Genomic DNA, 18,272 nt, shown 5'->3' on the forward strand with positions numbered 1-18,272 from the left:
TCAAAGCTGGGGTAGCAGGTTCGAGTCTCTGCAGGGACGCTCAACATCCTGTGATTCAGAGCAAATCACATAATCTCTAAACCTATCCCGAAAGGAGAAAAGTTCACAACGTTTAAAAATCTATTATTCAAGTTTCATGAAAAAAAATTCATAGGCAGTCTTTAATGATTTTCAAAATCTGTGGTTTATTTAAAAAAAAACTTCCAAATTGTTAGATCAACACTATGTATTAACAAATAAATCAGCCAATGCATTTCGTCCACACGTGGGCATCATCAGGGCTGTATATTAAAAGAAAACACAATACACCAATGAACAAATTACTGGTGTTCCTCTTTTTCAAAAACAAAAATTAATCAGTATCCCCATAAGTATTACATTAACTCAATTCTTAAACAACAATGCCCACCTATATCCAATCTTTGAATCCTACCTGGTTCCAAGGGTATGAGATTCCCTTGCACCAACATAACAATAATTCTATACTGTGCACCTGGTGCACATGACTGCCTCATGAGAACATATCATGCTTTCACATCCCATCTTCATACAATTCATTATAATCACAATTGATCAGAAAATGTTCAAATATGTCTTAAAAACCTTAATACACATTCATTATAATTGCAGTTGGTCAGAACCCTTCAATTCCATCTCCCAAGTCGAATATGTTAATAGTCTCCCATCACTCCCTTCCTTCAATGTCAATGGTCCTATCAAATCCAATTTACTAATCCACCTCCCAAGCACCAGTAACCAGTACCCTTAGAATTACTGATACTGAAAACATAACTTCAAAATATGTATTGATAATCTGCTCCGAATTTCCGGTTCCATCCATCCCATTAATAAGGACATTTTCTACAAAACAATAAATATATATGTGTGTGTGATGGAAATAAACACCCACATACTTGTCCCAAGCAGATTATAATTGGGTGACTTGCTCCAACGTAGCTGTCTACGCAGGTGTGCTAAACACAGTACCAGCACCACTCCGTAATGCAAAAAATATATATGCAGATGTGCAGTCAAGTTTGACTCATATATTGATATTCCATGCCACTACTCATCAAGCGCTATGTCCAATCATAGCTGTTAACATTATGTATACTAACCTTGGGTGGAGAGCTCCGCCTGCGGAGTGTGCGGAGTTTTGCCTACGACACAGAGAATGTGGAGTAGGCAAAACTCTGCATACTCTGTGGCAGAGCGAAGTTGGCCCGCCGACTGCCTCCACCCCCATATTAAAAATGATTTAATACTACAATAAGAAGTAAATAAAAAAGACTTACCTTCACTGCGGCGTCCCCGGGCTGCCGTCCTCTTTCTTGCATCTAAGGTTGATCTGAGACGTGAGCAAACCCGGGGACACCGCAGTGAAGGTAAGTATTTTTTATTTACTTCATATTGTAATATTAATTATTTTTTAATATGGGGTAGAGGCGGGTGGCGGAGCGTAGTTCCACAACGTTTGTCCCCAACTCCGTGGACCTACGCGTAGTGCCGCTCCACCAGCTCCGCCCAGGCTTAATGTCGACCTTGGGGCAGGGTTTTTGTTTAGAACCCCTACACCTACAATCCTGTTATCCCCCCACCAGTTTGCTTCTCTTCTGATAGGTATATTAACCAAAACAAACCTACTTTTCCGAGTTTAAGGAATAAAACCGTCCCTTCCCATTAAGCAGTTCCGATGCTGCCCCAAACACAGCAGACCTGTTCCCTGTTTTCACCTGACAAGTAGAGCGTTCAAACCCAGCGCACCTCCTCTCCTGGATGGTCCAATATATCCCGCCGTGAGCCAGCCACCTCTAACCTCCTTTTATTTAAACCACTTCCAAGCCAATCAAATTGTCTCTTTTCCATGCCGCTGTTTAGCATATTCAAAGGATGTTCCCTCTCTGGTCCTCCATGGTGAAAGCCAATCACGCGCATACAATGTCTCAGTGCCTGACCTGCCTGATCTTGGGCGTGGCCAGCGTGCAAACTCAGGCAGTCCACTACTGTGAAAGCTGCCAAAGTGCTCCCTCTCTGGTCCTACATGCTACTAACCAATCACAAATCACCCAGCTACAGCTAGTGCTTGATCTACCTGATTCTGGGCGTGACCAAAGTTCATACTTGAATCGTGCAATGTTTGCGTTCTGTATAAAACCTTATTAAAGGGCCGCAATGTGTGTACTATCTCATTTCCCCATTATCTCATTTCCCCTTTAAAAACATGGTCATTCAATATTATTACAACAACCTTGTCCTTACTCTTGTACCTTCTGCCTCTGCTGGCCAGTTGAAGGGGTAGCCTGCATGATTATCGTCACTGGTGAGTCAATCTTTGGCATATTTTGGCGCAATAATGCTACCTAAATCCCACTCTGTCTCCCTATATGTCCCTCATTACTGATGTAAAGTCACAAGCACCCCTACACACCAAGGTCCTGATGAATTTACAAGAATCAGTGTTTCATTCACACAAGTCATTCATAATCCAACCTCTCCCCATCCTATTAATCACTTTCCAATGGAAGAGTTGCAATTCAAAAGTAACCTGGCTAAACACTCCATATAGGCTCATGGGTCTGAATCCCCTAGGCCAGAGTCAGAAATCATCATGTTCCATAGGTTCACAGTCTGACCTGCTACCCAAAGAAGACCTCCCATATCTCTAGCCACCCACTACAGGAAGTAATGAAATTCATTATCACTGTTTAATCCCAGTTCAATGGATCTATGTCTGCTAATCCACCTACCCTCTTTTCACCTGAGTTTGAGTTCCCAGTCTCACCCATGACATCTGGAGTGATTCTTTGGATCCCATGGAATTAGACACTAGTTTGAGTAGGGTGGTTGTCCTTGATATGTTGATTGATCGGGGATCTGACATTGCCATTCAATATTGCCGACTGTGTTCCTGGATCCTGATTTTAAGCACTCTTTTCATGTTTCCTACATACATTTTGCAACACTCACATACGATGACATATATAACACAACAGCTGTTACAATTAATGAACTCATTAATGTGATACTGCTTCCTGGTATTGTATTTGAAATGTTTAATGCGACTTATGCCATGATCACAGATGCTACATGATCCGCAAGTATAAAAACCTTTTGGTTGCCCCGGCACTCCGTTTCCCCCAGTGTCCCGTCTGGGTTCCAAATAATTCCTGGTGATCAAATTTCCTATTGCGGGACTTCTCCTATAAGTCACAACTGGTTTATCCATGATAATGTTTGTTAAAATTGGAACTCCTTTGAGTAGATTCCAATTCTTATTCAAAATATTGTAAACCCTATTGTGTTTAGTGCTAAAAGTAGAGATAAACGCTAATCACACTCTGGATTGTTCCCTCTGTTTTTGAGTCTATGTGTCTACCCTTTTGAGTGTACGCATCCTGTTCCTAGCTTTCTCCAAACTCCTTTTCGTGTAACCCCTAGATAACAATCTTCCTTGCAAATCAGTCAATCCTTTCAAAATCAACATCTATACTGCAGTTCCTACGAGTCCGCACCATCTCTCTAAAGAGAATGCCTCTAGTTACAGTAGGAGGATGTGCACTGTCGGCTCTTAGAATAGAATTAGTGGCAGTTATTTTCCTAAAGAGCCTGCTATGTGTTCTGTTTTCCACTATAAACAACTGAACGTCTAAAAATTCTATGTGATCACTGTGGTGACACGTGGTGAATCTGACATTACGCTCATTCAGATTCAGAAATTCAGAATACTCGGCTAATTCCTGGCTGGTTCCTCTCCAGATTAGTAAAATATCATCAATGAAACATCCCCAAAACAAAATCAAGTACATCCATTTACCCGCTCCCTTGCTCCAGGCATGCTCCCTCTCAAACCACCCCATGAAGAGGCTGGCAGAACAGGGAGCAAACCTGGAACCCATGGCCGTGCCGCGAATCTGGTGGAACAACTCACCCTCCAAAAAAAAAGTTGTTCTTCAATATCAAATTACTAATTTCTAGTATCATATTAGAATGCTTGTAAAGACTGGCACTGCAACTCCCCATGAAGTCATTGAGTGCCCGTTCTCCCTTTTCATTTTCTATACAAGTGTATAATCCCACCACATCCAGTGTCACAAAACTCATTTCATGCTCCAATACTACATCTTGTAACTTATTCAGTACATCCATCTTGCCCCTGATATACGAGGGCAGATTAAACACTAAAGGTTTTTTAAAAAAATCCACAAACTCGGAAAGGTGCTCCGTCAGACTCCCTATGCTTGAAACAATGGGTCTACCTGGGGGATCCTGCATCAACTTATGAATCTTGGGCAAAGTGTATATAAAAGGATAAGTGGGGGGTATGAATGCTTGTTTTAGTGGCCCAGTGGTGGTAGGTCCATTGAAAGTTGAGTGTGGAGGAACTACTTAATCGACTAACCGGTATTACACACCTGTGCGCACACCTCCTAGCCCTCACTGCCTATCGAGTTGGGAAAAATCACATAATCTCCCCTGACTAACAAAAGGAATGTGTCTGTCTGTAACACAACTAGTGCTCATGTAAAAGCACTCTGATACATTCTGGTCAAGGTTGCTCAATATAAAACTCCCCCCCCCCCCAAAAAAAGTATCTTGTAATTTGGCTGATGCTTTATGCAGTCATTATCCTGAGACATCCCTTACTCATGACCAAGCTGTAGTTCCTTCTGGTGGACTGGTTGCACCTGTACATTCTTTTCAGATAGGATTAAAATGGCTCAAGAACAGATGGATCAAAAAGCATCTTGTTTCATCAGGGGCGGACTCTGATCCGAGTTCCCGGTGTCTCCAAGTCTTTCTAGCGGTCCCTGTGTACACCAGTAGCAGACTGTTTGAGGTCAGTCATCACGCTCGGCCCAGGCCTATATCGCAGGTGGGTCTTTCTCTGTTATTTAAGGCTGCCACTCAACTAAACCTCCCCAGGTCATGATGGGCAGGGAGGGGCATTATGGTGCTGCGGTAGACCCCGTCGTTCTCCACCAGGGCTCAGTGCAGCCAGCATGCCTTCACTTGTGTTGCTTGGTCCGGATCTGCACTGGGGGGTGCCCCAAGGGCCCGGCCATCTCAACCGTTTCGGGCCCAGGCACCTTACACCATTTTTGTTTCAGCAGCTTAGATCTCCCAGGGTCCATCCATGTGGGCACACCAGCCGGGTCCTCCCAACTCTAGGCAGGAGACGCGATACACAAAGGAGGTCCCTGGCGGTTATTTTCCAGCAGCCGTCATCTTTCATAGCTGGGGGTCTTGTCGGATTCTCCGGGGTCTAGCTAAGCCCACCCAGCTGACACAGCATCAACCATTGGATTTAAAGACAGATATACTGGGGGAAATGGTTGTGGATGGCCGGAGATCACTCAAACTGCAGCCATGTTGCTCAGAGGTCAGCCCCCCCCCCGCTCCCACCTCTTGTTCTATATTTCTGTCCCTGATTTTTGCTTTGTGCATCTGGATTACATTTTTGATTTTTTATTTTGCTTGGCTCTTCGCCCATCACAGATAATAGGGGGAGTTTGCTGCCTGGTTTATCATCTGCTACATAAATTTCTTTCCACAATCAAGCTTTATCGAATTGCTAAGCTTGTTTTTTTTTTACTTTTATATTTTTTCTTTCTAATTCGGACCCTCTTAAGGAGACACAAGAATCCTTTCACAGGTGTTATAGCATGCAGGATGACAACTAGGTTAATGGAAAGCCTCACCTTTCCCTCACGCAATGTAGAAGGAAACTAAAAAGATCTTCAATAAGTCCAGTTATCCTTGACACTTCTTAGCTCTAAAAGCGCCTACAAAAGCAGAAAACAAGGCTTACCATCCACAAGTCTAGCAGAATCAATTAAACATAGTTATTCACAATTTTCCTAAAACAGGATGATTCTCAATAATTCTTATGTTTAGTAGCAGCCTATTCCATAACTTAGTTCCTTATTTTACAGGAAAGTTAAACCTTCAATTGAATGAATGACATTAGATTTCTATAGCGCGTAGCTACCCTGAGGCCTCCTAGCGCTTATGGACCGGACAAATAAACACGACAAGTTAATGCATAGTACTGAAGAGATGGGTTTGAGAAGTTTACTGAAGGCCAATAGGTGGTTGTATGTTTTTTCAACGAACTCCGTTGTAACGCATGCCTTTACCACGCATGCGTTACAAAGGAATGCTATTTACACACCTATCTTATTCCACGTATTTTAGCGTGGTGACGTCATAAGTAAAAAAAAAAACGGCAGTTTCCTTCCTCTGCGATGCCGATTGCCTGCACATCACGTCTAAAGGTAAGCCCTTTTTTATATGTACCCTTTACCACACATGCCTTTACTACGTATAGTAAGAACGGAAGACCGTCACCCAGGCCCTCGTCACCAGCCGACTGGACTACGGCAACGCCCTCTACGCCGGCACCACCGCCAAGCTCCAGAAGAGACTCCAGCGGATCCAGAACGCCTCAGCCAGACTCATCCTCGACATCCCACGAACCAGCCACATCTCCGGACATCTGAGAGACCTTCACTGGCTCCCCGTCAACAAAAGAATCACCTTCCGCCTCCTCACCCACGCACACAAAGCCCTACACGACCAAGGCCCGAGCTACCTCAACAGTCGAGTCAACTTCTACGCTCCGAAACGCCACCTCCGATCAGCCAACCACGCCCTCGCCGCCGTCCCCCGCATCCGAAGAGCGACGACAGGAGGAAGGTCCTTCTCCTACCTGGCCGCCAAGACCTGGAACTCCCTCCCGACCGACCTGCGCCTGACCCAAGACCACCTCTCCTTCAGGAAGAAGCTGAAGACCTGGCTGTTCGAGCAGTAGCGGCACCCCCCCCCCCCCCCCCAGCGCCTTGAGACCCTACGGGTATGTAGCGCGCTCTATAAGTGCCACTGATTGATTGATTGATTACGTACCTCGTAGTAAAAGTATGCGTGGTAAAGGCTGTCGTTGTAACCACGCATGCGTTGTAATGCATGCGTGGTTAAAGTTTTCGTTGAAACGGCCTCGTTGTAGTGGCCGTTTCCCCCAATAGGTTTGGTTCCCCCTGAAGAGTAGGGGGGAGAGAGTTCCAAAGATTCGATGCATTCAGGGAGAAGGAGCGACCACCCTATCTGGATCTTCCTACTTTCCTTGGGGTAGCAAGAAAAGCGGAGCTAGACCGAAGATTCCTAGGGGGTTGGTATGGGGTGACCAGGGACTGGACAGCCCAGTTGTTATGAGAGTTACCACAAAAGGATTGGGCATGGATCAGGAATATTAAAGTGCAGAAAATGTGAAAGAAGCATTAAGGAGTGAGCTGGTGTGTCTCTATAAGCACTGCTCTGTGGGCATTCTGAGCGCCACTGTGAAGGACAGTATTTACCCCTATTTTTTCATTTTGAGTTCAACGCAAACTGCTGTTGAACGCAATATATTTAAGCACACACGTTTTTTCAGGTATAACCAGAGCCAATTTTGTGGAGAAACAATTATGAAAAGTAAGAAAACGTGTTTTAACCGTTTGGTACAGTTAAATTGCTGGTTATTCTCCATTTTGACATACACCGTTGGAACTGCCCTTTTAAACTGCCTGCAGGTAAAACAGCAAGCGGTGGTAATTCTGTTTCCCCTTGACGGTTTTACAGAGCACAGTTCCTGACCGACTCGAAATTAGGGGCTCAGAGTGTTAATTCATGGCGCCACAGAGCATCATATTCCGAGGCAGGTTGGAATTCTTCGCACTCTGGAGTACTCCTATCTAACCTATTCCGGCTAATGATCGCAGCTGTGATAAATGATTTTCTCACACGTGAAGAGGTATTGGAATTGCATACGTAAGCATTTGTGCTTCTTATTCATTATTTTTTCAATAAATGTATGTACATACATACTTTTTTTTGCTTATAAAGTCAAACCTAGCTGTTCCACACAGATGATCTATTCTGTGTGCCTGGGTTTCCATCCTTGCCTCTAACTCCCTGCTTGGTACTTTCTGTTAAAAGACTATTTCCTGTTGCCCACAACGTATAGTTGGAGAACTACATCGCCAGAACAAATTGCGTGTTTAAGTTTCGACTACTTGACAGCACATTTCTTGCCTCTTGTGAAATATATTGCGGACTTGTAAGAACATACCATAGAGGAGCTTGGATGCAGCTCACTCCATTTCATTTGTTGTCTTTCCTGCATTCTCATTTGCCTGCATGCTATTCACGTGTCAGCGTATCAATCTTGTGTTTTTTCCTCCCATTACATAGACTCGTTGCCATCTCTTTTGAGTGTCTTGTTTCTATGCTTCCACATTTTTCTTTTTTTTGGATTAAGCACTCCATGTGAGTGCATGTGTTTTCCAGCTGCCTCCCTTGTGTACTTCTCTTCCACTGCACACCATGTTGCTCTATGTCACCCATGGGCATCTCCCACCCCTCTATGTTTCATTCGCCCTCTTGCACTTTCCCTCTCATTGGATTCTCTCCTATTTGCTTCTCCCTACCAACTCCATGTTGCTGTCTTTTTCCATCATGCTCCCCGAGTACGCAAATTTGCTATCTCTCTGTTTTGCCTGCTTTCCGCCACCTACTTTCTCCATGTTACTTCCCCTCTCCCATGTTCTCCATGCAGTTTCCACCCCCGACCTGCACCCCTGTATTGCATCCATTTTAAATTGATTAGCATAGGGGAGCGTATGGCTAAAAAATCATTGACAAAGTCAATAGGTCCCTAGCGTGAGACAAATTGGCTTTGCCAATGCTTGTACTTTTTTTATTTCTCTTCTTGCCTGTGTGCTGGTATTCACATAATTTACATGCAATATATTCCTACCAAGCCCCTTAAGAAAAAACAGGAATGCTTTTTCTTAAGGTATCCACAGCACAGTCATTGGAATCACAGTATGATTTGATGCAATGATCGTGCAGTGAATTATCAGTATACATATGTCATCTCTCTCCACCCCTGAGAAGGAGACCACAGTACTGGCTCTTCACTGCCCATAAACAATGGAAGCCCCGTCTGAGTGCCAATAAGGGTGTCACACATAGATGGACAACTGCATTCTGAATTACTTTGTATACGGCCCTATATTCACATTGCACGCCCTGTGACTCGAACTGAGACCTACCTCACGATCCATCCTGAGGCACTGACACCCATTGGCCTGAGAAGGAATTGCCATCTAGCGCCCCACCCTCTCAGTTCTTCATCAGTCATGTAAAATGGGGTGCAGCGACTGCAAACAAAAGAAGCTGGTGTCTGACCCAATCAGGGGTGCAAGGCATCAACACTCCTTATCGGACACAGAGAAGCCTCCCCATACTGTCTCTCCTACTATATCTTCTGATGGCACATAACCCATCATGGCGGAGTTGCATGACAGGTTTCAGGCATTCAACACTCGCTTTGACACCATCAGCAGCCACGTAGACGGTATGGGGGGAACACCAGGATTGCCATACTACTCGTCTAGATGAGGCAGAACGTAGAATGTCTGACATGGAGGATGATGCTTCCAGCATGTTGAAGCACCTGAAAAAGGTAGAACCCAGGCTCAAAACCACCTAATGAAGACCTTGAAGCCAGATCTAGGCGAAATCACCTTCGTATCACAGGTGTAGCTGAATCCACCAATATGGGATACCCAGACATGTTTGTGGAGGAACTACTTGCCGATCTCTTCAGCCACCAGGATTTTACTGATACTTTTGTGGTGGAAAGACCACACAGGTCATTGGGCCACGCCCCCGCTTGGGCTACCCCATGCCAAATTCTAGCATGTCTTCAATTTCAGGGACAGGGACACAGCGCTTCACTTGGTCTGAGAGTGTTGCCTCTTCAATTCCAGGGCTTAACACTGTCCCTGTTCCTGGACTTTACACTTGCTGTGCAGGAGGCTAGACTCAAATTAACCGATGTTTAAAAACACCCTTTGAAAGCAGGGCCAAAAGAACAATATGCTATACCCGGTGCACCTTCGCGTAGAGGTTAATGGTCAGCATCAGATATTCACAAATCCTGTGGAGGTGGGCCAGTTTTCCAAACAACATGGCAAGGGCAGTGGTTCCTCATGACACAGGACTCCTAATTTCTCGCCTACTGCTTTTTCCGCTGCATCCCTACATGACCCACCAGACTGAGGTAATGTATCCCATGACATCTTGAACTGTCACTGTTCGAAATGCTACTGAACTCAAGCTCTTTACTCTGTTGTAAACTCTCCTCTCTCCACATGTGCCTGCCATATCTAAATAGCAGCTACGGACCACTGTCACTAATGATCTTCAACAACTCACAGCGGGAATTACCCTCCCTAAGCGTTGTCACCCCTCTGAGGTGTAGCTCTGAATGTTTGATTTCTTGTTCTATCTATGTTTGACTGGGATTCACCAGTTCTTGGTATTACTGGTGTGGGAGGGGAGAAGGGTTATTTTTGTATTTTTTTGTGGTTTATATGCTACTCTGTTTCTACACTACAGCCCGACATTGCATAGTTTTGGTACATACACACCGATATTCCCTAGCACACCATGCGGTCCACCACCCTAAGGGCACCTGGGACTAAGACTTTGCGTACATAACCTGGAATAATTGAGGCTTAAATAACCTTAGGAAAGAAAAACAGGTGATAATCTATCCCAACAGGCATAACATAAAACTGGCATAGGAAACCCACCTCTCCCCTCGAGATGATTGCAGATTTGCATCCACTTGGGCCACTAACCATTTTTTTCTCCCTATTATACCTCTTACCCTCAAGGGGTGTGTATCCTAATCCATAAAACTCTCCCGTTCGCATACAATGACCATATTGCTGACAGTATTGGTAGATATGTACTAGTCTCTGGTTCCCTGATCGGCATAGCAGTGCTGCTCATAAACGTTTACTCACCTAACACTGACTCCCCCAAATTCTACCACACCCTCTACATCCTGATAGGATGCCTAAAGACAGAGCTGGTTCTGATGGGGGTTGATTTTAATATAGCTCATCACCTGTCCATGGACTCCACCAGCCCCATCACTATAACAAAACCTCGCTCCTTGCGCGCACTCCAAGATATTATTGACACGTACCAAAATAATGACAAATGGTTCACCCGACATCCACACGCCAAGGGGTAGACATTATATTCAGCTACACATGATACATGGACCCGTATAGATTACTGGTTCATGTCTCGGAGAACCCTTTTCTGGTTAGCATTTGTGGCGCATATGCCGCGCACCCTATCTGACCATGCCCTTGTTCGGTCCACACTGAACACTGAACACCCTGACAGTGGCTTTTCCCAGAATATGCACTACACGATGACCTATTTAAATCCAAACTCTTAGATGCCATTAACAAGTATTTTAACCTAAATTCTGGCTCTGTCACCAGAAATGCTGCACTGTGGGAGGCCTTTCAGGCCTATATTTAAGTTGTATGCATATCTAAATATGCAGGAGTTCTGAAGACTATCCTCAATGACCTGACATCAGTGGAGAGGGAACTACAAGTCATTGACACCGCCACAATAGATGGCACGCAAGCCCCCAGTTACATAGGAGCTTGATTCTGCTACAGGAATTTTGAGACCTAGCTGACAGTGAACTGGCCTATTTAGGTGAATAAGCTTGTGGCCGCCTCTACGGGAAGGGTGAAAGACCAGGCCACACCCTAGCATGGCTCCTACGCCCTAACTACTAAAGCACCTACATTACAAGTCTTCTTACTGAGGGAGGTACGACCACTGTAGACAGCAACAGTATAGTCCAGATGTTCCTCATCAGGAAAAACTGAGTAGATTGCCGCTTACCAAGCTGAGATAGCAATGGTATGGCTAACGGATAGACAGCAACAATTTTTGGCATCCCCATCACACTTATACAAGGCATTTAAACATGTTTTAGTCCCACACCTTTTAGAGGTCCATGCTGAGGCCCTTTAAGATGGCATTCTCCCACCTACCTTACATGAAACGGTCATCACTCTCCTCCTTATCCTGGTAAACCAGCCCACCTCTGCACCTCATACAGGCCCTTGTTCCTCCTCAATTATGGCAAGAAAATACTAGCTAAAGTCATTGCAACACACCTGGCCCTGCTCATGAAGCAAATAATCTCCCCGCTTCAGGCGGGGTTTGTGCCACATCGCTTCACTGACATTAATCTCCGTATTATATTTACGTACTATATTTGCGGTCCTGAAACAAACTCCCCAACTCTCCCAGCTGCGGTTCACCTCGTTGACGCTGAAAAAGTGTTTGATTCTCTGGAATGGTCTTTACTGATGGCGACCCTAACTAAATTGGAAAAACCCAGACACTTCCGTAAACTCATATGCTTTTATTTGCTGGTCCTCCGGCCTGACCGAGAGTGAATGATCAACTCACTGATGTCCTTTCCAGAGGCACTCGTCAAGAGTGCCCCTTTCCCTGGATCCTCTGATCCCGCATCTGCAAGAATGCCATATGCACACTATTACGATTTCACAAATAGCCACTCCTGGCACAGGTATATGCTGATGATATCCTATTATTTGTATGGGACCTCCCCACACATCTCCCCCCCATCATCCGAGAAATAATTCAATATGAGGCTCTTTCCAGTCTTTCCATACATTTTAGCAATTCTGAGCTCTTTCCACTCATGGACCACTCTGTCCTGTGTGCTCTTGAATACCCTCTTTCCTGATGTATTGATACCTTGGTATTATACTACACAGACAGAAGGAAGAGGTGATTTGCCAAAACTATGGCCCTGCAGTTGACAAACTCACTGCTGAGATTGACAGATGGATCCGGTTGCCACTATCCATTGTGGGGCATATTGCTATAATAGTGCTTCCATGCTTCCTAAATCTGTTCTTAAATATCCCGATTGCATTAACCAACTCCTTCTTTACTGCCTTGCGCAGCCTTCTGACCCATCTTATAAGGGCAGGCTGACATCTCAGAAAAAAAGATGACCCTCCTGTATGCCAAAGGTTGTTTTGGTGTTCCAGATCTCTGATTTAATTACTTGTTAGGGCAGTGCCACTTCTCCTACTAATGGTATCACCGAGGGGTGCCAGACTTCCCTACCTGTAACCAAAGCAAAATCAGGTGGAGCAGCTCCCACAATCCTTGATTCTGCTCCGAGACTGCTGAGTGAACTCTCTTAAATACACACTCTTTACAATATGCTGGGAGTGGTCCAAACACCATCTGTATCTGGGCACTCTCCACTTATACTCCCCAGACATCTTCCTCATAAATAATCCATGGCTACCAATTACCCAAGAGACACTGTTACAGCGCACACTTTCGGCTCACCAGCCACTCACCACGGGAGACCTAGTCATATATGGCAAAGTGGACAAGCACACTGCAATCATGGCCGCAAGGGCCACTTCTTACGTAGAAAAATGTATCTGCATCCACCTCCACAGCACTGAATGCAAAAAACTGCCCACTTATTCCTAGGATCCGGCTGAATTTCTTCCCCTAAATTTAGTGATATCAACCACTAAAAGTACCCGATTGGTTTCCCGCCTGTATAAATCCTGCTTAGCACAAATGCCAATGCGTGCACTCACATCACAGGCAGCGTGGGAACTCGAATTGGGGTACCCCATACCCATCAAAACCTGGCACTACTGCTGCTTACAAACCAAATGAGTATCCACTAACTAGGCACAAGCTGCTTCACTATAAATACCCTTCATCAAGCATACACCACTACGAAGGCTCTAGCGCAATTCCACCCCTCAAGCTCACATCGCTGCCTCAACTGTGCGGCAGACAATGCTGACCTTGTACATTTAACCTGGAACTGTACTGTTATTCATGCATATTTGGGGCTGTATGTGCCTTGATTTCTACTACGTTAGAACATACTGTTGATTTTGGCCCACTCATGACACTTCTAGTGTATGAGACCTGCCCTCACACAATTCACCGCCATGGCTTTGTTGTTAGCCAAGCAGCCCACAGCCCTCTTATGAGGTGGCAGCAGAACGCCCACCACCGATGACTGGCTGAAGGATATGACGTACTGTGACACCACTTGTGCACTGTGCGCCTCATTGAAGCCGCCAACTTCTAGGTCTAAAGGCATTAGGGCGCCCCTTCATACGAAGCTCTTGACTTTGGGCTCTGATTCCTCAGAAGATGTGGTTGGCTAATGCATCTGTTCTTTCCCCCAATGTCAACCTCCCGTCCATGCGACGGACCTCCTTTACAAGTGTTACCCCTTCATTGCTATCACTGTCCACGAATTTGTCACCCTGAGGCACCACCCTCCCCTGATTATCCTTCTCTTTCCTACGTTTGTCCATACACTCGCATATTATTCTGTATGTGTCAACTGAATGTAATGTATGCAAAATTGACGTTCTAGGTTTGATATAGCATTGTTTGTTATTAACCAGAAATAAATAAATACATTAAAAAAAGAAAACTTAAGTTGAGTAGTGTAGAACCGGCTTTTTGGAGACCCCTCCCCCACTAGGAGAGTCAAAGTCAGCGATGCAGGGGACACCTAGAATCTACGGGTTCTTCTCGCTTAAATCATACATTACCAAAGAGACCAGGACAGCCAGCCGTGGAGGGAAGTAAGTTATTTATTAACTCGAGCTAAGGACAGGATCCCAGAATGGTACAAAGACAATTCTACGGAGACTGCTGCTTTACTCCGCAGCCTACATATATTTATAGCGCTAGCCACGCCCATTTGCACAGTACAAGTTCCTTATTCAGATAAGTTCCTCATCTGACAAGTTCTTCGTCAGTCTTGTGTGGTGCAATTGTGGCCAGGGGACATCTGTCTCTGATTGCACAATGTACGCAGCCCCGTGCTTTCTTGCCCAACTGGTATGGTCATGGTGCACAGCCTCGTGCTTCCTCTATCAGTTGGTGTGGTCACAGTGCACAGCCTCGTGCTTCCTCTATCAGTTGGTGTGGTCACAGGGCACAGCCTTGTGCTTCCTCTATCAGTTGGTGTGGTCACAGGGCAGCTGGTCGTGACAAGCTGAGTTGCCAACAATGGACAGGATGTGGCTGAGTCGCTGGCACAACTGGGGGGGTGAGTCACACAGGCAGCTTCTCGGAATCGGCTCGACCACAAGGAGCAGGGAGGGTTGGGCAAGTTTTGACAGGGACGTGGAAAGCAATTCTTCAGCAGGTTGCCGAGAGCATGGCAACACAAAATGGAGTCATGTGGGTCATTTTAAAATGCAGTTCAACAGTAGTCAAAGCATAAATCAGATATGGAGTGGAAAAGTTATCCCACACAAAATTTATTGACTAAATAACCTCCGGCAGCCGCTGGGCTCGCTCACTCAATGGTGTCCACGCACTCATTCTTTCACGTATTCCCTCACTGCGCATCACGCCCTCCACCACCCTGCCTGTACGCCGAAGTAGGAATCCTGAACCCCGCTCTTCTTTCTTTGCAGACTTTATCGTCTTCATCGCCTCGCTGGCTGTCATCGCTGCTGGCACGCAGGGGAACATCTTCGCCACGTCGGCCCTCCGCAGCATGCGCTTCTTACAGATCCTGCGCATGGTGCGCATGGACCGCCGAGGGGGCACCTGGAAACTGCTGGGCTCTGTCGTCTATGCGCACAGTAAGGTGAGGGGTGAGACCGTCACACGCTCACACGTGCTGTCTTTCCACTAAACAACATGGGTGAAAGTGAGAGGGGGTGTGGATAGTCACAGCAGACGAGGGCCAACACCACTGGGTGAACGCGGAGCTTTGGGCTTGGAGGAGGAGGGGGAAGACTTAAGCTCGAGCCACAGCCCAGTGAGTGATATTGTGCCATCTCCACAATAGGTCCCGTGCTGGGGGAAGCTTTGGGAGCTTTTTAGGCACCGGATTGTTTAAGAATCGAAAAGTTGTGGTAGATTGGAATGAGTGAGGTGTGAGGAGAACCAATCTGCTAAGCATTGGTAAGAGCTGCAGGGGACTAGCAGACAAGCAACGGTAAAGAGCCAATCAGAAGCTTGCACTATTCAGAACATTGGACTGGGGGAGATATTAGAGGGTGGAGGCAGTCAACGGTACAATAGGGAATCCTAGGGGACACACAGCATGGACAAGACCCATAGGATGTCCTGTCACTTACCTGAAGGCGGTGGGTGGTGGTATAACGTTAGCAGCGCTGCTTCCTGCGGTGTTCATCTATAGAATCACAGACTGTAAGTTACACCCCTTCTCTTTCTGCAACCTCTGCCCTTTGCTCCCTGCAGGAGTTAATCACAGCTTGGTACATCGGCTTCCTGGTGCTCATCTTTGCTTCCTTCCTCGTCTACCTGGCAGAAAAGGATGCCAATCAGGATTTCGCCACCTACGCGGACTCACTGTGGTGGGGTACAGTAAGTTCTCATTTTGGGCATTATTCTCACACCTGGATGCCTTGCTTCGCTCAGAGTTGCCCTCCCCAGCATGCTTCCCCCTCACAATTCAGCACAACCACCAGGGCCGAACTTTCCCGCCCGCTCCACCATGCCACTGTCTTAATGTTTACCTCTGTCGTCATGCCGCTGTGTGTCAGTGCTGCAACACGTGGCTCTGGGCTTGCCTCTACGCATCACTTTATGCGATGTACAGTTGTGTTACCTTCTCTCTTGTCTGCGTCCTGCTCTTTTGTTGAAGCAGCAGCATTCCCTGGAAAGAGTAGAGAGATATTGTCCTCGGCCTACAGGTGCCATGAAAAGCGAACCCCAAATGCCCAAAGTATGGTATATACATTGTTTGGGGTACTTTCCCAATCACATTATTACTTGTTCTCACTGAAAACTGAAAGCGAAGGCACTTGAGGGAGCACTTTGAGTCTGAGTCGTTGTGTTAACCATTGCAGCAGGTACACAGCACTCAGACACAAACATCAATCATACCCGCAGCCATGCTATCTGTGGTGGGAGGCGGAAGCCGCATTCTACTTGACTTACAAGGGTTTGGGGAATATTTGACAAGCTCGGGGCATGTCTGATTTCACACAATTGAAGGTCACCAGTCCGACCCATGGAGAGATGGAAGAGCTGCCCCGATGTAGGGTTTCCAGGGGGTGCTGCTGTTCTGTGTGGTTGTTCTTGGTAGGGAGACTTGGCTCACTGCTTTTTTTGTCTCACACGGCAGATCACGTTGACCACTATTGGGTACGGTGACAAGACCCCCCGGACATGGCTGGGCAGAGTGCTAGCGGCTGGCTTTGCCCTTCTGGGCATTTCTTTCTTTGCTCTTCCTGCCGTGAGTATAACTAACAGTTACTGCTGCTGTGAAATGTACCCAATAAATAGGCCATTGGCACTTAGGGGAGGGCCCTCGGGTGGATAGGGGCACAAGTGCCTGGCTCTTGTTTAACTGGGCTTCAAGGCCAGGCTGCAGTATCTGTCACAGGTTACCCTTCCAGCCCAGCGAGAGAATAGACAGTACATTCATTGGTATTGGCTGGCATATACTCCAAGTCCTTCTCTGTGCCCTGCCAGAGCATCTGCCCACTTCCCATGCAGCCTGTTGCCTTTACTATCATGCATCTCATTCTCCCAGGGGCTTGTGGATTCTCTGTTTCATGCTATTGGGCCTGGGAATGGGCAGACATCAGAGGCAACACTTTTAATGCTTTTTAACTTTATCTGTGCAAGGGTGTTCCCTGGGTCTCATATCTCTGGTGTCAAGGCAGCAGTGATGGTCTCAGTATCTTCCCGTCTCCCCCTTCCAGGACTACTGAGCCGGGCTGTAAACTCTGCCAAGGGCACACATGCCTATTTTAAAGGCCTCTCTCTCACGTCCTTCTACTTTTGGAGAGAACAGCTGAGCAGAGGCACACGTGGCCCAGCCTTTACTGATCCCTGGTCCACTGGTTAGTGGCTTACTTGCTCTGCTAGTTAGCGATAACCCCGTAGTAAACCAGATGCAGCCATGTGGTGCAGTGGTGGGAAGGTGATTGTGAATCACTCAAAGGATTGCATGACCCATTATTCATAAATTTAAACGTAATGCTTGGCTTTCCAGACGCAACAATATTTATGCACAGCAAAATTGTAACCACAGAAAAACTATCCTTACGTCTTTATTCAGGACCCTCAAACCTAGTGAAAATGGTAAAAAAATCATCAGGTGAACATGTTCGTTTTTTTGCTGGATTTTGGGGGCCTCGGGCAAGGGATATTTTGGGGGCACCTGTTTAGGACAACTTTGAAATGTATTACCCATTTTGTGCTAATTTAGACCCTATGTTGCCTATGTTGTCACAGGGGCCCCATTGGAAAGTAGGGGCCCTGGCAATTGTCCACTTTTTCCATGCCTTACAACATCTCTGGGATAAACAACCACAATATTT

The 18,272-nt window shown here is 46.1% G+C and overlaps 1 protein-coding gene across 2 annotated transcripts in view; it reads left to right on the forward strand.

Annotated features, from left to right (window-relative positions):
* KCNQ4 (potassium voltage-gated channel subfamily Q member 4) overlaps nucleotides 1–18,272 on the forward strand; it is a 1,096,614-nt gene that overhangs the window by 816,682 nt on the left and 261,660 nt on the right. For both annotated transcript variants that reach the window (XM_078680638.1, XM_078680639.1), the window contains exons 4-6: nucleotides 15,384–15,559; nucleotides 16,180–16,305; nucleotides 17,069–17,179. In XM_078680638.1, coding sequence (XP_078536764.1) covers nucleotides 15,384–15,559; nucleotides 16,180–16,305; nucleotides 17,069–17,179 — 413 coding nt within the window. The remainder of the gene's footprint in view (nucleotides 1–15,383; nucleotides 15,560–16,179; nucleotides 16,306–17,068; nucleotides 17,180–18,272) is intronic.

This window comes from Lissotriton helveticus, chromosome 3_1 (genome assembly GCF_964261635.1).
Source record: "Lissotriton helveticus chromosome 3_1, aLisHel1.1, whole genome shotgun sequence".
Classification (NCBI taxonomy): Eukaryota; Metazoa; Chordata; class Amphibia; order Caudata; family Salamandridae; genus Lissotriton; species Lissotriton helveticus.